Source organism: Scatophagus argus, chromosome 21 (assembly GCF_020382885.2).
Source record: "Scatophagus argus isolate fScaArg1 chromosome 21, fScaArg1.pri, whole genome shotgun sequence".
Classification (NCBI taxonomy): domain Eukaryota; kingdom Metazoa; phylum Chordata; class Actinopteri; family Scatophagidae; genus Scatophagus; species Scatophagus argus.
The window spans coordinates 10,904,018-10,925,612 of record NC_058513.1 but is presented as its reverse complement, the minus strand read 5'-3'; the positions used below and the strand labels follow the sequence as shown (position 1 = coordinate 10,925,612).

General features: G+C 39.1%; 2 protein-coding genes across 2 annotated transcripts; both read left to right on the top strand.

Moving 5' to 3' along the window:
- Positions 1 to 886: 886 nt before the first annotated feature.
- lgi1b (leucine-rich, glioma inactivated 1b) lies at positions 887 to 12,158 on the top strand. Its single transcript, XM_046377182.1, has 10 exons — positions 887 to 1,584; positions 1,751 to 1,822; positions 3,058 to 3,129; positions 3,826 to 3,897; positions 6,752 to 6,823; positions 7,634 to 7,803; positions 7,933 to 8,097; positions 8,315 to 8,535; positions 8,999 to 9,245; positions 10,147 to 12,158. Exons 1-10 carry the CDS (start codon positions 1,382 to 1,384, stop codon positions 10,494 to 10,496), a joined length of 1,644 nt encoding a protein of 547 aa, XP_046233138.1. The 5' UTR covers positions 887 to 1,381; the 3' UTR covers positions 10,497 to 12,158.
- Positions 12,159 to 12,559: 401 nt separating this feature from the next.
- slc35g1 (solute carrier family 35 member G1) lies at positions 12,560 to 18,720 on the top strand. The gene is made up of 5 exons (XM_046377183.1): positions 12,560 to 13,272; positions 15,941 to 16,115; positions 17,003 to 17,137; positions 17,467 to 17,663; positions 17,825 to 18,720. The coding sequence occupies exons 1-5, from the start codon at positions 12,936 to 12,938 to the stop codon at positions 18,235 to 18,237; spliced, it is 1,257 nt and encodes a 418-aa protein (XP_046233139.1). The 5' UTR covers positions 12,560 to 12,935; the 3' UTR covers positions 18,238 to 18,720.
- The last annotated feature ends 2,875 nt before the right edge of the window (positions 18,721 to 21,595 follow it).

Below are 21,595 nucleotides of genomic sequence, written 5' to 3'. Positions count from 1 at the left end.
AGACACTACCTTTCATTTATGGACAAAATTTAACCAAGTAACTGGTATTTCGGGGATCATATAGTTAATTTCCGCTGAGTGACAATATCCAAAAGGCGTTTGATCTGTGGGGCCTATAGGCGGGAAATAAAGACGGTATTATGTTATCATATGAATGTGTCTGTATTACTGAGTCCGCGGGTTATTAGAGGTGAAAGTTCGGCACAGTCTGGGAACAGAAGGCCAGTGTTTCCTAACTTTTCCACGACCCACTGAACTCAACAGAGGACTCAATGTGGGACTGAAGATAGAAAGGAAGTCAGAGAAAAATGCTATGTATGTATGAATGACTCTCATCCTCTGTTGTATTAAGGAAAGTAGAAATATTTATGAAATTCAGTTCTGTTATTCCATGTGTCACATAGCCTGTTTTATTTCATATATTGTATTATCTTGGACGTTAAGATTAGCTAGCAGGAAAAGATTTTAGGGGGTAAAAGGCTAATACTCTAATTAATACCATTCATTTTTCGTATTTTTTCTCCTGATGACAATCTTCTGTAGGTCATGTACTTCACCAACCATATCTTATACCACAATACAAGTGAATTAACATGTTTATCTTTAACCATGCGGTACAAACTCATCTTCTTTTCACAGTTAATGTCATCCTTGCCAAAGCAGGGAAGAAAAGCCTTTGAATGAGTGAGGCAGGTGCATTTGCACAGAGCCTCATGAATAGCTGCTTCCCATTAACCATGCGCGGCTGTGAGGCGCGCATAAATAATAGCTGGCACTGCTGATAAAAAAGTGCACCTTGGGGCCTCCCCCCCCCAACACACACACACACACACACACACACACACTCTCCTCCTCCATCTCTCTCTTTCTTCCCTTCTCTTTCTCTCTCACGGGAATTGACGCTTTTATATATTTTTTTCCCTTTCATGGCTACAACACAGAGTCTACAAGAACAAGTTATTTGTAAGCAGCAGACTAATCAGAAATAGACCATGTTCTGTTGCAGCGCGTCTTATTTTGGTGGCTGAGATAATTCCCTTTCAAGACAAAAAAAAAAAAAAAAAATCTGAGACTGTTCTCTGTTCTCATGCCCCGTCTGTCCCGCATTTGTAATCCTGCGCCTTGCAGAACGAATCCGCTGGACTGGTGCCTTCCTATTGAGACGCAAGAAGCATAGACACCAGCCTGCAACCAGAGCGCAACAACACCAGCTTCTATTATCAAAACAAACAAGACAGAAAAAAATATATATAAAATAAACAAACAAACAAAAAAAACCCCAGAAACTCTTCACATTCCCTGTTTAACACGGGGTTACACATCGTGGAGGATTTTTGCCGAGAAGTTGCATGTGCAGGACTACTCGACCGGGACAGAAGGAATGGGATACCCAGGCAGAGCGGTGAGAGGATGGAGAGGACGGACCCTCCTGGTTTGGGTCGCCGCTGTCAGCTTGGTTTTAGCTTCCGGACGCAGAGTGAGGCAGCCCAGATGCCCCGTTGGATGTACCTGCACCAAAGATAATGCTCTGTGTGAGAATGTCCGATCCGTGCCTCACACCTTCCCTTCCGACGTCGTCTCACTGTAAGTGGTCCTGCACCCGAAAAGAGTCTTTATTTGATTCTATTCTGCCAGTTAATATGTTGAATTGTCTGGGGAATATATATTTCAGTACACATAGGTTTCATCTTCATATTGTAGCCTACTTTCAGTTTAATTTCACTTTAATAAGAGTTTTCCATCCATTCAGATCTTTTGTCAAGTCTGGATTTAATGAAATCACAGGAGGAAGCTTTGTTCACACGCCTGCCCTACAACTGCTGTGAGTATCTATCTATCTATCTATCTATCTATCTATCTATAAATATGTAAATCCACTTTTAGAATCTTACAGAACCAACAATGAGGCAGAAGCCCCCCCCCACCTCCGGGACTTGTATTGAGGCTGATATGCAGATTCTCTGTAATGGTGTCAGGATTATGCAATAGACCACATGGCTACAGGAACAACAGTAGCAGCAGTTGGGGAGAGAGAAGCTATGTGTGTGTGTGTGTGTGTGTGTGTGTGTGTGTGTGTGTGTGTTTGATGAGGAGACACAGGAAGGCAAAAATAATTGATGAGCAAATCCCTTTTTTCCCCCCAAATATAGCACTCAGGAAAAAGAAAATAACAACAAAAATCATAGTTACACACTTATAACTGTGGAGGTTATCTTACCATTTTTCACACATGACATTCATTATTATGTATACCTTGGTAGGACTGGAGTCTCTTGAGCAATTTGTTATTGCAAATCCACAATTTAACACAAAGGTCCGGCTTAACTGTGCTCTTTATTCACACTTGTTTGCAGTTGTTCCATGTGCGCATGCAGATAACAGTAAATCAGTCAGGATGTGCATGACGGCCTGTTACCAGAAAGGAGATAAATTTACACTTTACTGCCAAGGTGATTTGGAGTATCGTAACCTCTTTCAGAGTACTGCTTAATCAGTGGGGCTTCTCTGCAGCCAGCATTGTGGGCACAGTAAGAAAAAAATGAGTTTTATTACAAAATTAGATTTCAGCTTTTTGACATCTCAGAATAATAAAATCTTGGCGTCTTCTTCTTGGGACTTTTGAGATTGGGATTTTGGTATATTAATGAGCTTTATTCTATTTTTAGATTAGATTCAACTGCTAACCTTAAAAACTACCTAAACTGGTTTAAAGGGTGTCTCAGAAACATGTGAGAGAGGGAATCAATTTCTCTCTTTCATTCATGCCATGAAAACAAGTGATCTGCAATTCCTCTGTTTTCTTCATTTAATTCATTGAATGAGTCTGTTGTCTGTTACAGTAACTCTCACACCCTTTCTTTCCACCTGTTTTAGACTTGTTTTGGACTGATGTTGGTGTTGGTAATAATAAATTCAACCCAGTTCCTCGGTGACTTATAAAACATGGCTTGCGAATTACAGAATTGTTGACGAAACTAAACTAAAATTTAAAAAAAAGTACTGCCGCTTTAAATGACATACTAATTTTTATTGTTTTTATTGTTTTATTTTTCACAGATTGTTCACAGCAAATTCATTTGATCTTATCGATGAGGATGCGTTCCTGGGTCTACCACACCTTGAATATCTGTAGGTATTTATCATTAATTTGTAGGTTTTTTAGAAATACATTTGTGTGGTGATGGGTCATAAAATAAACAAACTGTCTTCCATCTCCATTCTAAATTGTACAAACAGGAACTGATGCAAGACATAAACCAATGAACATCAATTGTGGACACTTCTGATTTCAAATTTGAAACCTTTACTGTAGCAACCAGGAAAAACAGTTTGCCTAAAGATTTATTACTCTGTATTTTTATTTTATTTTTTGTTTTAGCTTCCATTAACACCACACAAAAAAATAAAGTGATGCTGTCATTTTAAAGCCCCTACACACTCATGTTTCGCCCGCGCAGTTGGTTTCACTTATGTTGCCTGATTTGGGGAGGACAGATTACAGCTTCATGATTCTTACTGGTTCATAAATCCTGCTGCCTTCATGTAGTACCCAGGCTAACTTCACTTAACATCATCCAGAACACAATGTCTAGTTAGCTACAGTAGAATAATTGAAAACGCCTGTTTGGCTGTGCAGGACCCTTAAAGTGTAATTCATTTTGACATTCTTTTTCCTGTATGAATGCATCGGATACCCAACCCTTGTAAGTGCTGTCAACTTCTCATTCGTGCAGAGGGAGAAGATGCTTTTGTGTGGTGATTTTTCACAGACTGTTGATCTATTTTAATCTATGAAAATGCTGACAGAATATGTCTCATTTACAGATTTATCGAAAATAACAAAATTGCATCGATATCTCCATATGCTTTCCGGGGCCTGAAAGCACTGATACACTTGTAAGTATTTTGGTTCTGTGATGGGCATGTTGGAAAAGTCTATACATATTTTCCCTCCTCCTTCACTCCAGTCAAAGGGAACATGCCTCACAGTGTCTGTTCCTTCTTCCCTTCTTTGCTTCCTTCCTTCTCTTTTTTTTAAATCCATCGCTTTATCTTTATCTCTAACCACTAACAATCTGCCATGTCTTTCACATTCTCTTGTAATTTCTCTCTTGCAGAAGTAATGAGATGTTAGTATTCAAGGTATTATATAAAGCTATGCTTCAGTTTCCTGTTTTTTTTCCCCCTCTATATCACTTTGTCAGTATCTGAAATGCAAAGGTAGGCAGAAATGCTGATGCCAGTGTTGATGTCCAAGGTTACTGACTGAAAGTGTCAGCTGGATCAGGTTGCTGAAGGGCATCTCTGGATGTTACATTGACTTAGCAGACCAGCAGAGTTGCTGTTCACACATTTTTGTCATAAATTAAAGAAAGATTTTGTGACTTTACCTGTCATATAACTTTTTCTTTTTCTTTTTTTTTCTTAGCATTATGAAATCATCGGTATTTTGATATTGAAAATGATTGCTGTAGATACATGATAAGTTGCGTATAGTATGAAGAGTCTGTGTTTGCGGTTTTTAGGAAAGATGTAATAAAATAACATCCCTTGTTAACAAAAATTATGTTGTCACAAAATTGGAACAGGAAAAAGCTAAACAAAACTTTATAAACCGTGTTTTTGTTAATATTGTTTCATATTTTTGTACTGCAAAGCTTGCCAAAACTAAAGATAGCTGAGAACGTGAGTGACCTGTAGGTCACATCTAAATATAACTGTAATGTAACCTTAACCGGAGTGACCTATAATCTGTCCCTGAGTCTCTGACAGGTTGCTCTGGACACATTTTGGGTTGACGCAGTGCAGTAAAGCCAGGGAAAATAAAGCCATCTAGGGAGGAAAGAAATAAAATTTGTTACATAAAGTTGAAAGCATCAATAGCATAACTTCACACATTGAAATTCAAGTAAACACATGCAGAAAACCGTCCTAGGCTTGATAAGAGTCTGTATTCATTAACGCCTTGAGCACTGATAGATATTATTGACAGTGACTTGTCTGATAGAAGCTGTCAGGGAGCTTGTAACACATCATTCCACATCAGAGAAATTGTTGCCTTGATGACTCTTGTAGAATTAATAAGGGCATATTCAGACCTGACACTGTGAACTAATGATAAAACATTTCTTCTGTAACTACAGAAAATCTGGTACTAGTGTTCCGTATCAACACTTGTGATGCCCTTGACATTTTACTATGTACACTTATTCATTATGTTGCCAAGTTAGACCACGGTCAAGTTGGTTTGTTTAATATGCAACAACAGCTAGCAGAGAAGTTAGCCTAGCGTAGCCTAGCATAAACAGTGGAGCCAGAGGGAAACAGCTGGGGAAGTTCAGCAGTGACTTGCTGAATGATGGTCGTCACTGTGAGGTTGCCTGGAAGACACTGCTTCTGGCAAAGAGATAACATAGCACATAACTCAATGCAAAACCACAACTTGTCATTTTCACAATTTGTTTTGTTTTTACAAATTAAACATAGCATGATGACTTTTTTTAACCTTTGAACAGAGCCAGGCTAAGCATTTCCCCAGTTACTCTCTATGATGAGCTAACGTCTGCTGGCTCCAGCTTTATATTGAAGGGACAAATCTGATCAAGCAACTCATGTAAGTCTTGGTAAGAATGCAGATTAATGTATTTTCGAAATGAAAACAGGATAGGATAGGATAAGACAGAACTTCATTAATCCTGAAGGAAACTTGTGCCAGAGTTTGCTCTGTGTGTGTGTTTGTGTGTGTAACAAGGAAATTAGGATATCACAATTAAACCTGGAGGATTCTTAGGGTTACGCAGAATGTGTCACTGAAAACATATCTTAAACAAAGGTTTACACAGGAGTCATGTTCTGTTTGGCTCGTCTGGCACACACGCTGGGACATAGTTCTGTTTTCCTGTTTCCTGATACCTGCACTTATTTTATAAAGGAAAGTAAATAAACAAAAAATGGTGAATACATGCACTATTAGAGGGAATTTCAAATGCATCACATACAGTATATACATTATTAAAGGGCACAGGCAGAGCTCCTGCTGGAATCCTGTCCACTCTGCTGCTCTATCCCCATCTGTTTGGAGAGTGCTCTCTTGCACAGACCCAAAGTAACATGGCCTCTCTTCTTGGAAAAACCAGCTCTAAGATAAATAATGCATCCTTCATAACTTAGGCTGAAATTTAATCTCAGTCCTTTGAAGTGCAGTGCCTTGCCCTCAAATGAAATGTCTCTATAGGGCCCGTTTAGGTGAGTTGATTTTAATGGGCTGGCAGAGGTATCATCTACTTGACAGCCTTGGAGAAGAGTATAGCAGGGTTTAAGTTGGTTAAAAACATAAAACTGTAGTACTGTTTTGTGTGTAAGGCAATGAAATATTGCCATCTCTCCATGTGTTGGATAGGCTTCTCATAAAAGGCACCGCATGTCACCCTTTTCTAACAAATTATTTTCCCTCCCACTACTCAATATAATTGCTCTCCCTTCATTTATTAATCAATAATGATTTAATTTCCTTCCATTTCACCACTTAGCCTTTTGTCCCATAAATATTGTCAAGGCATTGAAGTTCTGATTTGTGCCTCCCTCGCATTTGACTGCTTGTAATGTCAGTGTCTTTGAGTCGTCCCAGCTAACAGAACAAATGAAAGGACTATAACACAGTGTAATAACTCAGTGTCTGTTTTGTGTAGAAAGATTGTCTAGCCCTAATCCAATCACTGTGTGTATTGTTCTTGTTATCTTTGTTGGTTAGGAGTTTGGCGTACAACAACCTTGAGACGCTGCCCAAAGACGTCTTCAAGGGCATGGACGCTTTGACCAAAGTGTGAGTTCAGTTTGTCTTTAATGCGGGGCGGTTCTTTATTCACAAGACATTTAGTAATGAGCTAAACAGTCAGTTTTCTGAGCCACTAGCAGTCACTTCTGTGGACTTGTATGTGTGTGATGATGTGTAATCGACAATATAGTTTCCTTGACTCGTATGTTTTGAAATAATCAAGCAGAATAATGGAATAGTACTCCAATATAATTTCTGTTGGTACTCAGAGAAATTCATTGGGGAAGGGTGGGAAAGGATTTATGGCAAATGATGAGCATAAACCTTTTGTCTTCCTCCCTCCTTCCTTTAGCTGTGGGATTAAATAAGGTAATAGTATGAACTTGTAGTGCTAAAAGGGAGAGGAGGGGAATAACCCCACTGAACAGAGCATGTAAAAGAAAGAAGCCAGGAAACAATGAAAAATTAAAGATTGTAGAAGAAGCTGTTTGCTGATGCAGTGGAGACAAAAATAAAGATGTAAAAAAAGAGAAGAATAGGTCAGGGTAAATGGTAAACAAACCAATTACAGAGAAAAGAATTGAATCCTGCTGCTGCAATCAGCTGGAATAATACAGGCTACAGTGTGTGTATACACACATCCAAGGTCAACAGCAATTCAAACTGAAAGTGGGTGACGTTACAGGCTTCTCAGGAGATAGGACACTTGTTGCTGTGGTTTTCCTGGCTTGAAGCCAAAGTGCAGCCGAGAAGTGGTGAAACAGATGGCAGAACAGTGGCAGAAAGTGAACAAGGACTGCAAATGGTAGATATCAGTAAATCAACAAATACAATGTTCCATGTGATCAATCCATGTAGGGATCTACGTGGCAACAACCTGATATGCGACTGTAAGCTCAAGTGGCTGGTGGAGTGGATGCACCACACGAATGCCACCCTGGACCAGATCTACTGCAGTGGTCCACCCATTCACCAGGGGAAGAAGCTCAACGACCTGCTGCCACACTCTTTTGACTGTATCACAGCAGGTACAATCTGACTGTGCCTGGCCATAGAAGCATTATGCTAACAAACGCCTTCTGTAATGAGTTAACCACCTTGCCCTTTACCCGCTGTTGTCTCCTTCCTCTTCTTATTTGCCCTGTTGTGCTTGTCAGAGTTTGCCTCCTATCAGTCGCTGAAGTTTGAGTCCATTTCGGTGGAGGCCTTCACCTTCGGCCACGATCGGTATGTTGTGTTTGCCCAACCATTTGCTGGGACATGCAGCTTCTTGGAATGGGATCACGTCGAAATGACCTTCAGGACTTATGACACCATTGAAAGTGAGTTCATAAACAGGGAAAATCCTGTGAATGAAAATTAGAGATATGCGGACACGTGTATTTATTATACTGTCATTGTAATAAGGTGCTCATTAGGGAATATTAACAAATGCTAGTGGACTGCATATTACTTCTGTATTTATATGCATAAATAGTAGTAGCATTAATAACATATATATATATATAATGTTGTCCTGTTTCCTCTTTTATTGTTCAGGTGCATCAACTGTTGTCTGCAAGCCCATGGTGATTGATAACCACCTCTTTGTCATTGTGGCCCAGCTGTTTGGGGGCTCGCACATTTACAAACGTGACAGCTCCGCTAACAAGTTCATCAAGATCCAGGACATTGACATCCTGAAGATTCGCAAACCTAACGACATCGAAACGTTCATGATCGATGGAGAGTCTTTCTTTGTCATCGCTGACAGCTCTAAGGTTGGCTTCTTTTGCTTTACAAGTACTGGAAAGCACTTGAACTGTTCACAGCATGAAGACACATTTCTTAGTATCCAACATGATATTGAACAATTGTTTCTGTTATTGTGTCCAACCCCTGCATGCATACTGCTTCCCACCATGTCAGCTAGTCTGTCCCCCTGGTGTCCTTCTCTGCAGCATGTCGGCTTATGTCTGCTCCTGCTGATTGCTCTGGTGTTGCCAAATGTTCACATATGCTCTCACATATGCTTGGGGACACTCAGACACATGCCACACACACACACACACACACACACACTCACACACATGCACATGCGCACACACTCACTCAGTTTTTGTAATCTTTTTTCCCTGTTTCTGTAGACAACCTTTAATCATTTAGCTACAGACCTATTTGCTACATTGTGTTTTGAATAAAGCTGACTTGAGCTGATGTTTATCACATGTTCCTCTCCTATAGGCCGGCTCCACAACTGTGTACAAATGGAATGGCAACGGCTTCTACTCCCACCAGTCACTCCACCCGTGGTACCGGGACACAGATGTAGAATATTTAGAGATTTCCAACAAACCCCACCTGATCTTGTCCAGCAGCTCCCAGAGGCCTGTTGTCTACCAATGGAACAGGGGCCAGAAACAGTTTGACCGCAGGACTGACATACCAGAGATGGAGGACGTCTTCTCGGTCAAACACTTTCGAGTCAAAGGTTAGGGCTGCAGCTTGAATAGCAATGTATGTACACACACAGAGTTTGTTCTTGCACTTACTAAAAAGACAGTGTGCACAGTGCAAACAGTTTCAAGTACAGGACAGTGAATACTCAGTACATGTGGTTTAAAAGTCATTTTTCACCCGTGATGATGGTGATGTAGCATTTGTCCAGTGTTGGAATATAACAAAATCATTTACTCAAGTACTGTATTTAAAGACATATTTGAAGCACAGTTGTTGAGTATTTCTGTTTTAGGCTAATCTATACTTCTACTCAACTACAAAAAGTTAGATGAAGTACCTTTGACTCCACTACAATTATCTGAAAGCTCCCTTACTAGTTACTTTTCGGATTACATTTTTTTTTCCTTAACCTTCATGGCCAGTGAAAGCTATGTAAATCCAAATTTCCTGATTAACTGAAATTTGAAGTTTCTGTGGTAGGAAAATTACCCTAATGCTACACTATATAGACAATGGTATTGGGACAAACACACATTATATCTATCTATCTATAGCTATATATACAGTATATATATATTTAGAGAGAGAGAGAGAGATAATTAGCCCGTTTGATAATAACCACCCTGAGGTTGGAACAGATCATATTACTAAATTTTAATAAATTTTTGACCCACAATCTTAACTTTGAGTTGTTACACTTTAGTTCCTTCTTGCTCTGTTTGTCATTGGCATTCATTTTACATGGAGTGTGAGGAAATATGTCTGCCACACTGCCATAAGACCTGCTCGTAAAGGGACAGCTCTTTCCTGAGTAGCTATGAATTATTTCTGAATTACATAAACTGTCTGTGTGAACTTTTCCATTTTAGATCCTGATTTAGAAGCCAAATGTGTAAACTAAACAGTCCCTTGAATCCTTTTTCTTTTCAAAGGTGAGCTGTTTATATGCTTGACAAGATTCATCGGGGACTCCAAGGTGATGCGCTGGGACGGTGCCATGTTCAGAGAGGTCCAGACATTTCCTTCCCGTGGCTCTATGGTGTTCCAGCCCGTTTCCATCGGCAACTGGCAGTATGCCATCTTAGGCAGTGATTATTCACTGACGCAGGTCTACCAATGGGACACCAAGAGGGGCCAGTTTGTCCCATCTCAGGAGCTGAATATCCAGGCACCTCGTGCATTTTCTCTGCTTTCCATTGACGACCGAGTGTTCCTACTTGCATCCAGCTTCAAGGGGAAAACTCAGATATATGAGCACCTCATGATAGATCTGAGTAATTAAACGTGTCGTCATTTTGGGAGAAATTATGTACACCATGTGCTCTCTTCTGTGATTTTGTTGAACTTGTCAGTGCCACTAGAATCCACCAGCAAATCCCACCTAAGTTTAAACAAGAGGATGTTTCAAGCAGGAGCTCAAAATATCTAAAAGACATTTCACTTATAATTAAGGGCCTTTAGGTTAGGTGGAGATGGTTGAAATTGAGAAACACTGGTTATAAGGATGAGGTTTATTTTGAGATAATGTGAGACTGACACTATATTTCATTTTGTTAGACCCCCTTGTGTTTTCATCTTGATTCCTTACTATTTGGGAAAGCCTTATTCTCCATTTGGGAAACATAAACCCACTCAGAGTGCGAACTGACTATCGTTCAGGAAAAACAAGCTTTGAAATCACTGTGTTTTGTCTGCAACCTTGCAAGTGTACAGTACGTTTCTTCAGTTCCACTCCATACATTGTTTTTAATTTTATTGTAGAAATTTGGTAGGACAGCTGTAGAACTTTGGTAGTGGTAATGGCCATACAATATTAGGTAAATATTTTGAGGGAAATGAGCAAAATGTGTTGAGATTGAACACTACAGTTTTTTTTTTTAAAGAACAAAACAAAACAAAACAACCAAACAAACAAAAAAACTACAGTTGTCTTTAATTTAAAGACTTCAGGAAAATTGACTGAAAATGTACAATGTTATTACAAGACATTATTCAGCATGGAATATAAGCTGCTGTGAGGTATGTGGACATTGCTTTCGGATTGTCTACGTAGGTTCATCTCATCTACTATTTTTGATATGAAATAGAAAACATTCCACCATTCATGCAAAACTGACTCCTTCAATTTTTCTGACCAAAACGAAACCTCAGAGCTTGAAAATAACACTATCTTCCAACCACATGTGGGTAAAAATTAAAGAAGTTGCTGAGGGTTCTTGTAAACTTTAGCAGTTAGGCAACCCGTGTTCCACAAATACACTAACGACTGTGAGGAAACTGAAGGGAGATTTATATTCTATGGCCATCGGTTAAGCAAGACTGTATGCATGATACAGACACTCATGTTGATAACTGATGAATGACTCGCTAGAAGCGTCCCACTGTGTCACCCAGCTCTCCCTCTTTCACTGCACTCTTGCCCCTTTTCTCCCTCACTGACAAAGCCATTGTTGTCTTTACTCGGCAAACTAAAAAGCCAACCGCTGTGCAGCACCTAGTACCTGTGCTTTCACACGGTCCTCTTATTCTGACACAAAGGAAACAGAGTTCTGATAACAGTTCACTACTTCACTGACAACAATTTGCCAAATATAATGTTTACGTTTTTACAGTACTGTGTAATTTATATGATATTGCTTTTGTATGTGGAGGGGACCACACTGTGTTTCATTTTTCATAGATATAGAATTTAGCATAGCGTATATACATATATATATGTAAAAAAAAGGGTTGTGTAACAAGTCATTTCTCCAAAACAGCATAGAATTACTTGTGTCAGTGTAGTTAAAAATAGAGGATATTAGCTGCTTCTTTGTCATGTTGATGCTCATTGTATCTTATGTACAGTAGTAATAAAATACTAAAAAGCTAACTCAGAGATATAGTTGTTTTATTGTTGCTGCCGATTAGGTTTTATTTCTCACACACAGTAAATCTGGATTTGTGTCAGCTATAATTCAGTCAGTGATGGTCTTCATTATAGTCTTAATAATCAATTTGTGATTCTTCTTCATCTTCTTTTATTTAAGCAGCTAATATTTACAGTCAGTCAGTGTGTTGTGGGGACACCACTCTGGTGGCATATACAAAAAAAAACCCAAACTAATAGTAAATCCATAATCCAAATCCAGCAATATGAACCAAACCATCAGTTACGTTCAGGAAAAGGTAAAACACACATGGGCAGTATGCGAAAAACACATATTATTTCTCATATTTATGAATTGTTACAACAACTAATACTCACAAATATGATTCAGTTTGTCAAATATTCCCAAAAACTCGTTCTAACGAGTTAGAAATCATGATACTGCAACTTTAAGACTTTATAGCTACGCCATGGTTATGACGTCCATCTTTAGTCGAATTATGAGCTACGCAGTTTTAATGCTTGGCCCAGTTGTAAACATGTAGACTATACTGATGCAGTTCATAAAGCCAGCTCAAATATGTGTAAACTGACTTTTGGTTGGTTCAAATCACTAAGGCCTTCCTCCACAATGGGCGTAAACGGTTGGGTAATGTTTTAGTTATCCAGCAGATTTGGTTTGGGTTCAGTTCTGCCCTCCTGTGGGTAAAGTAACCACCGCATGGGAGTTTGTATCCTGCCATCAAGGTTAGTCATTAACCTTGTCTTCTCAGTCACTCAGGGCACTAAAGAAAGGGGACAGTAAGTCTACTCAGTCCAAGGCATGCTGTCGCTCAGCCGTCACATCTTACCATGGGCGACCGTAACCACACCACACACGACCGGACTTTATCTGTAGAGGACGACATTACTGTAGTGTTTCACAAAGTTGACAGCCATGGCATAAACAGCGGGGGCGACCACGACGAGCATGATGAACGGACAGCAGAGAGGATTCACTTGAAAAGCAGCTGTCGTGTGTCGTGTCGTGATGATGATGATGATGATGATGGTGACGATGATGCTCAGGAGACGGAGGAGGCGAGAGGAAGCGAAAATTCACGGGAAAGCATGACGAAGAAAAGGCTTTGCCCGTCGGCGTTTTGCGTCAGAGGCAAGCCCGCAGCCCAGGAAGAAAGCGCACATGAAGGTAGAGGAGCGCACTCACTAGTTAGTTCAAATACGTGATAAGTGTTCCCCGTCCTCATGTCAGTATCGGCTGTTAGTGAACTTTGTGATGTGAAGAAGATGCAAATAAAAAAATAAAGCATAACGGCCCGGGGAGCCACTTCCTGCGCAGCCTAACGTTTTTCAACCGTGTGAACGTCATGTATCAGTGATAACGGCGCTGATATCACGTGAAGGCTATTAGCCTATAAGCTGGGATGTAGACGAACGGAAAGCACGTTTAAAGCCACGCATTTTTACATCGTCTAGGCGGCTTTCTTTGTCGTTAAGCCTGGCGCAAATTCACGTAATTTAAACGTAATATCACAATATGCTGTAGCTCACAGTAGAAGTGGGTCCCATAGTCCACTGAACAACAGATGTAAGAAATCAGTTTTAACGGAAATGACTCAGTATTGTTAAACCGGTAATATCAGATTATTGGTTAATATTAGTGGTTGGCCTTATCAAGAGTTCGTATTTCTCTATGCTTATAATAATATGATGCAGAATTCCCGTTATAATGTGTATACATTTGGTAAGGGTGTAACCTGCTATAATTAGCATATCCTTAAAGAGCGTGGATGACGGTGCACTTTTTACAATAGCAGGGACCCCATAGGCTACCTATAGGAGCTTGTTACACTCGATAACAAGATCAACAAGTTTTTCAGTCCGGGTCAATTTATTTTGTCTGTCAACAATGTGATGTGTAACTTTACAAAGCTGTTTTCTATTGGTGTAGCTTTGTTTTAGGAAGAAAGGTCATTCGGCTTTGGTTACATCAGTTTTTCTGTAAGGTGAAAAATGACGTGAAGAACAAATGGCAACACTTGTGCTACGTGGATCTCATTTGTTATTCGTGGATGTACACATTAACTGTGTACAATTATTCTCTCTCCCAAAATAAAAATTATTTTAGCCTTTTTTATATCATAGGGTCTCAGTATTATAAAAAAAAAATTATCAGTGCTCTTACATTGTAAAGTAAGGCTATCATATAATGACATGCAAAATTCTATTGTTCAAAGGGATACCAAGGAAACTGATAACAAGTGAATGTGACACTGTATACAAATGCAGTTATGTAACACAGTAATGATCATCCTGCCTAGTGGACCTGTCTGATAGAACTACTTCAGTATCGTAACTTTAAGCCCCCCTCCAGTCCAAAGTGTGTTTCTCTTCTTATCCCTACTGTTGAATGTATGAGCTTTACTGAGCACAGCGATGTTGACCTTGTAAAGCTGTTCTAATGCTCATTTCTGAAATGTGCCCAGTGAAAATCCCATTTTAAAAGGCAGGCCAACGGCTGTGGTTTGTGACAAAATCTGGACTTTTCAATACAGGAGAAGAAATAGGTGCTTTTAATGTGGTAATTGTACTTTTTCCTGTCTTTTATATATGTCTCAGTACATGTGTGGTGATTGCTTGGTGCAAGGTTCAGAAATCACATGTGATAAATGTAATGGAACATAGACCACTCTTTTCAAACAACTAAAATGAAAGACGCTCAACTGACCTCAGGCTGAAATCTAATCTCCAGAAGCCTATCAGTGAAACAATAAGCTTCACCGTCAGGTTTTGCTAACACTACACCACTGACTTTCGCAAATCCTTTGTTTGTGGACTTTTCGTTTCTTTTCATTCATTTACGTGACTCAGGACTGTGATCACTTGGTTCGGAGCACAAACAGAGCGTGCAAAATAGCAACGGCACACAGCATGGCCAAAGTACAAGAAATGTTCCTTAGACAAAGGAAGGGCATTCTTCTATTTAATTGCAGTAAGGAAGTTTATTTAAACATGGATGAGAAGTTCAAATAATAAATCCTGGCAGATACTACTACAAGATAATCATTATACTTTCATACTTGCATTCAAATGAAATATGATATTCATTTCCCCAACGACTGTCATTACAAAGGCTACAATTCCGCTTGTTTCTATCTGGCCGTTTATATTTTCCAATGACCTGTGTTGTTCACTCTAAAATTGCAACTAAACTGCATGTACTTTGGGTTTTTATACAGCCAATACTTCTACAGTTTAAGCTTTTGTTCGAATTCTGTATAAATGTCAGATGATGTTAGTCTTCTGAGCTCACTTGGCCTTGAGCTGATCTGAACTGATTCAGCCCTGCTGATGCTGTTACACTTTTGTGTGAGCCACAGGGAAGAAAACCCACAGTCACCCTGCACAAAGTGCAAGATCCATGGCATCGCATAAACACCCTTATTATCCAGAGCATGTAGTTGTACATAATAGCTGTCCAGTTGTACATTCAGAGTTTAGTTTACCTTTTAACTTCCTCCCCTGAGAAGGAAATTATTATCTTTGTAATTGCAACGCAGATCCCCCGTTTTATTTTATTTTATTTTAGCTATTCTATTAACCCTCCTGACTTCACATGCATACAACATCCCTGGTTTTACTGACTTATCTAGTGTGATATCTATAAGTAAGTCAAATCCAGTCAACTGAATTTTCACCCAGGCCACATGGAGTTCAAGAATATATTCCCAGCCTCACTGCTTTGTCCTGCTGTTACTGTATGAACATCAGCTATCAACTATATAAGCGTTTCCAGATGAAATGTTTAACAGTGACTCCATGGTCTTCTCTCCTTCTTTTGTCTTTCTTTCTTTCAGAGAAACCAAAGAGATGTCCAGGTCTTGGTTTGTTCTATGCTTTTTTGTCCACAGTTTTCTTCTCCATAATAACCCTCTTGGTGAAAACCATCCAGGGAATCCACGCCATAGAGATCAGCGCCATACGCTGCTTCTTCCAGATGCTCTTTACTGTGCCGTTTCTCATCTACCACAAGTAAGTATGATGTAGAAATACAAACATGTGTTTTGCCCTCAAACAGTCCAATTTTAATCCCAGATTTAGCATTTACACTTGCTTTGTAATCTATAATCAGCGCTTTAGTAACGCTTCATAACAGTCTTTATTTCAAAATAACAGTTTCACTAACTTCACTGGCAAGTATCCTGGCTTAATATGCAATTACTGCACAGAAACTTTTAAGTTGTCAAAATACTGTGAGAAACACATATTATTTCCTCCAGCTCTGTTGATAGAAAATACTATGCAGAGCCAGTATCAGGAAGTTTTCCTTCATGAAGTTAAATGTTTGTAAAAATTTTCAAAATGTCATTAGAAAGCACTAAACTCAAACGTTTTAACTGTATTGATCAGTAATAGTGTATTGTACATTTTCATTGTTAAAAAACATTATTTCCCCAAGGATTCAGAGGCAGAATTTTTGAAAACTTTTTAAAATGAGCAATAACCTGCCCTGCCCACTGGACAAAATAATGAAAGAAATCCAAATAAAGTAAATACTAAGATAGTATAGGAAGTTTAGGAAGAGAAATAAAACAAAGCTTGTAACAATCATTAAGTTAATCCAGCTTGATTCCTGACGAGTACCACCAGTACTTCTACTCATTCATTTACCTATTCATCCATCCATCTTCTACATTACTTTGTTTACACATTAATTCATTACCACCTCACTTTTCAGCCCCACCGATTCATCTACACATCCATCACTGTCATCTCCACATCACCTAAATCTACCCATGTGTCACCTCTCAGCTATCTTTGTTGCTCAGTTTTTCTTTCTTTCTTAAAATCTGTCACTCAGTCTAATCATCCATACATCCATTCATTCATCCATCATCCTCATATCTCTGCTCCTCCAGGACGGGTTTCCTTGGTCCCAGAGATAAACGTATATATTTGGTGCTTCGGGGTTTCATTGGTTCCAACGCCATGATCCTGCTCTACTATGCTGTTCAGCAGATGCCACTAGCAGATGCCACCGTCATCATGTTCAGGTGAGAGCAGGAAGGAGCTCAGTTTACTGTTGCTGATCGGTGAAGATTGTACTACAATTAAAAAAAAGGTCCTATCTTCTCTGAATTGTACGGCTGTCACCTCCCTCATCCTTTTATTTCACGTTCCAACATTCTTTAGTCCTTTTAATTATCTCTAACCCCGTATTCTGTCTGTAACTTACTAAAGGTCTGGGAAAGTGGGCTCAACTGGAGCTCATATGAGACATCAGTTGAGACTTCTCTCTTTATTTTATGTATTTAACTGTACCCAAACTATTTGTTACTTAAATACTATTATTCTTTCATTGCTCTCCCCAACCCCCAACCAGTAATCCAGTCTTTACTTCCCTCCTGGCCTGGATCTTCCTGAAGGAGAAATGCACAATCTGGGACTGTGTCTTCATGGTTTTCACCCTCGCCGGAGTCATCCTCATTGCTCGGCCACCATTCATCTTTGGCAAGCATCTGGGTGGCATCGAGGGCGACTACAAGAACCACATCAAGGGGACCATTGCTTCCTTTGCAGGTGATCCAATTAATAGACTCAGCTTCATACAGCACCTAGATACATATCAGTAAAGTTTGTATGCATAGAAAACAGATAAAATAGTTTAAAAATATGTTGTTCTTATCAATTTTAATTAGTCTTCTCATTCAGTCCCTCATTTTTTTTCGTTTCATTTATAGGAGCTATTGCTGCTGCTTTTACATTTGTTGTCCTTCGCAAGATTGGGAAGAGCGCCCATTATTACCTCTCTGTCTGGTACTACGCTGTCATCGGTTTCATCGAGTGTGTCATCACTGTATCCGTCCTTGGGGAATGGAAACTCCCATTCTGTGGCCGCGATCGCTGGATGCTGGTATTGATTGCTGTCCTAGGTATCGCCGGCCAGTCCTTCCTCACAAAGGCCCTACAGATTGAGAAGGCCGGACCCGTGGCCCTAATGAGGACCGTCGATGTGGTGCTGGCGTTCATCTTCCAGTTCATTTTCTTTAACCGTGCACCAACCTTGTGGAGCCTCGGAGGGGCACTGTGTATAGTGGCGAGCACTAGTGGAGTAGCATTTAGGAAGTGGTACAGCAACTCTCGCAAGAGCTGAGATGGGGAAGCAAATCAACGTAGAATACGCTGATGCTACTATTTATTACTTTTTCACTATAAAATGTTCTTAGCTTATTCTGTATTTTACTTGTTATTTAACCTCTGAGGAGGTTTGAGCTTGTTGCAGAGTTGAAAGCAGAAATACAGAATATAAAAGAAAGAATATATTATAAAAGAATATATTTATACATGTTGATTCCTAAGAGTCAACCTGTGTAATTTTTTTTGTTATGGACTCATTTTATGTAAATGAAAGGAAATGAAGTGAAACACACCCAGGAGCTTGTGTTTAGCTAACTAATGGAGATTTTCTATTTTCTCCTCAATAAAAAATGTGTGTGGCGTAAATGGGGCTGAAAGTTGACGTTCCACATAGTGTAGCAGTTTGATGAAGAACCTCCTCAGTCTCATGTTTTTTAGGAAGAGATTTACTGCACTGAGACCAATCATACTTTATCACATAACAGCATTGTGAGCAAAACAACCTCAGTATATAATTTTTTTCTAAAAAAAAATACTGAAAATGAAATCCCAAAACAAGTTTTTACTTGAAAACAGGGTCATGCTGTAGGAATCTCTCAGGGATCTCTTGCTTACAATGCCCTCAATCCAACCCAGCATTCTTATGCATGAATAATTGATTTCTTTGTGCTATATTGGTCTTTGATCAGATTTTTCTTCCCTCATCCCATCTTCTTGAATATATTATAAGATAATAAGCTAATATCCATTATTTTCCAATCCATAATTATTATTTCTTAACGACACCTTTGAAGTGCCTTAAGAAGGGACCTTTAACCTCCAGCTTTCTTAAGTGGAGCTGCTCAGTTACCAGCAACTTGTACTGGCCAGCTCTTAGGTGTGATTGTGTGTATTAGTATGAGTTATATATATATATATATATATATATATATATATATATATATAAAGATAAAGTGTAACTGAAGAAATCACATAAGACAGGACCCACAAAAGCAACGCTGATTTCTTCAGGAGTCAGCTGCATCATGTTGGCTTGTACTTAATGTCATGTTAGAACTAAAGCATGTAATTAGTGTTAGCAGAAGTCTAAAAATGTATTTCCTTTGATGCTCAGAGAGGGTGTTGTTTGCGCTTTGTCTGCTAGAGGATAGAAAAATGTGAGCGAACTGCGACTGTAATTCTACAAATGATGATGATCCAAACAGCTGCACTCCAGGACTGCTGTATGTTAACTTCCTCAGCTGATTCATGTGCTGAGCTAAGGATGTCTGCCTTTAGTCTCCTGTTACCATCCATAAGTGGGTTATATGACAAAACATGAGCTTTGGACAAGGATGAGAAAAATAAAAAGAAAGAAGTGAGACTTAAAAATAGTCTAAAAATAAATAGTTTTGAAATGTTCCAGAGGAAAAAGTATATTTTGACACTTCGACACGACAAAGTTGTCAAGGTGATCTGTATGTCATTTCTTATGGGAAACCATCACGGTAGCTTTATTTATTTGAAGGGGTGTGGGTTTCTCGCACAGCAGCGTACGTGTGCTGTGTTTGTGTCTGGCGTAAATCATTGTGTATTTTTTAGCAGCGTTTCTCACTGTCATGACTGATGATCGTGTAGTGCAACTGCAGTCCTCTGTTTACATATGTTCACGTGATGTTTAACTGGATTCTAGAAAAGGAAGGTACTGTAGTGCTGCAGTTTGCTCCTCCTTATTTTCGTTGGACCTGTTGAGGACCGTGTCAGCACTGCCGCATCATCGGACTTCAATTAGAGTTCCTCCTTCTGTAAAGAAAAGTCTGTAACATTAATGAGTGAGCTTGCACGTCATTATTTTGTCAAATCAGATGATCTAACCTGACGCCTCCTATCACAGAGAGATCTTTGTTTCCTTAATACCCTTATTTACCAAGGCAATACTTGATTCCTAATAATTAATTAATTGACTCTCCTCTAAGAGGTTATTTGATTTTATTTCCATGCAGTTTGCTGTGGTTTTGAAATTCATCTCAACTGTGCACAAACATTATGCACAAAGACTGAAGCTATTCCAGTCAGTACTGCGTTGATATGATATTTGCAAGTTACTAACTGATTCTGATCCTACTCATTGGCGTCAAAGAGTAGAATGTAGTGACATTATTAACAAGTCCAGGGATGTAATTGATCTTTTAAGTGCTGAGCAGTAACATCTGTCATGATGGAAGATTTTATCTAAAAGCACTGTGACTTCTTTTTTTTTTTTTTAAATCATTGTTCATAGTACAGTAGTACAGTAGGGTGTCATTTTTGTTTTGATTTGACACCGATTTCACCTTCTCGGAATATTAGTTAAGTTGACTAGAATGCTGATAGCGTCTGTACAATGCGTTGTATTTCCATCACATGGTTAATTAAACATTCGTTTCAAGACCTATAAGCCTTACAGACCTACTAAAGCTTTTTATATGGTTTTTAAACAATGCTTTAATAGTATTTATTTTACTATTTCCGTGATTTATTAAATCAACATAATCTACTAGATGTATGTATTTCTGCATAGTGATTGATTATTTTAAGATTTAATAATAAACTATCTGTGAGGTTATGACTCTTATTGTCCGTGGTTTCTGCTGTCAAGCTTCGGCATACGGGTTTGTGTTTTATTTACATTATGTCTTTCTCATGTGGCTGAAATTTGTGAAACAGACCCAAGCTGTGCTGAGGCAAAAGCTGTGCCAAAAGCTCATGGCTCAATAGGTGACAATTGTACAAACTTAGCTACCAGTATAGAGCTTTTTCTTTTCTTTTTTCTTTTTTTTTTTTTTTACTGAATCAGGTAGCTGTTGCTCAGAATAGTGCTTAGCTGAGTTTACATTGTGGTCATTGTGCGTTGTTACCTTTGTTTACTTCCCCTTTGTTTGTAAATGACGCACAGTTGCGAGGCACTGTGCAGTGATGCACAATGCCTGTGTCTCATTGTGTCTCAACACTGGCCGTATCTTGCCGAACAAAAGCTCGCGCCTCCCACAGAGGGCTAAGCGAGTGCAGATAGTGTTACAAACCTTACTCTGGATCTGGGCTGTGCTTGCGGGGTAATTCTTCAGCTGAGCACTGAGCTAAGTGAAGTATGAAAAGGCTGAACTAGAACAGAGTAGCTTTTTGTTGGAGTAACTTGAGGCTTAAGATGTTTTTTTTTTAAATCTTCCACATAGAGTTTTAGTGCTACTTTTTGTTTTCAAAGTTCAGTTTCAAGATGCAGTCACCATATGCATAAAGTAAAATGATCTATACAATATTCCCATAATGCTCAGGGTCACACTATACTAATAACATTCTCCAATGATTATAGTAGGATGTTTTATGCTTTTTCTGTGCATTCAGAGACCTGAAGTAAG

Coding starts and splice junctions, on each gene's coding strand:
- lgi1b (XM_046377182.1), top strand. CDS start 1,382: ATGGGATACCCAGGCAGAGCGGTGAGAGGATGGAGAGGACGGACCCTC. Junction 1,585..1,750: donor CCTTCCGACGTCGTCTCACT/GTAAGTGGTCCT, acceptor CCATCCATTCAG/ATCTTTTGTCAAGTCTGGAT. Junction 7,804..7,932: donor TTTTGACTGTATCACAGCAG/GTACAATCTGAC, acceptor TGTGCTTGTCAG/AGTTTGCCTCCTATCAGTCG.
- slc35g1 (XM_046377183.1), top strand. CDS start 12,936: ATGGGCGACCGTAACCACACCACACACGACCGGACTTTATCTGTAGAG. Junction 13,273..15,940: donor GGAAGAAAGCGCACATGAAG/GTAGAGGAGCGC, acceptor TCTTTCTTTCAG/AGAAACCAAAGAGATGTCCA. Junction 16,116..17,002: donor CCGTTTCTCATCTACCACAA/GTAAGTATGATG, acceptor CTGCTCCTCCAG/GACGGGTTTCCTTGGTCCCA.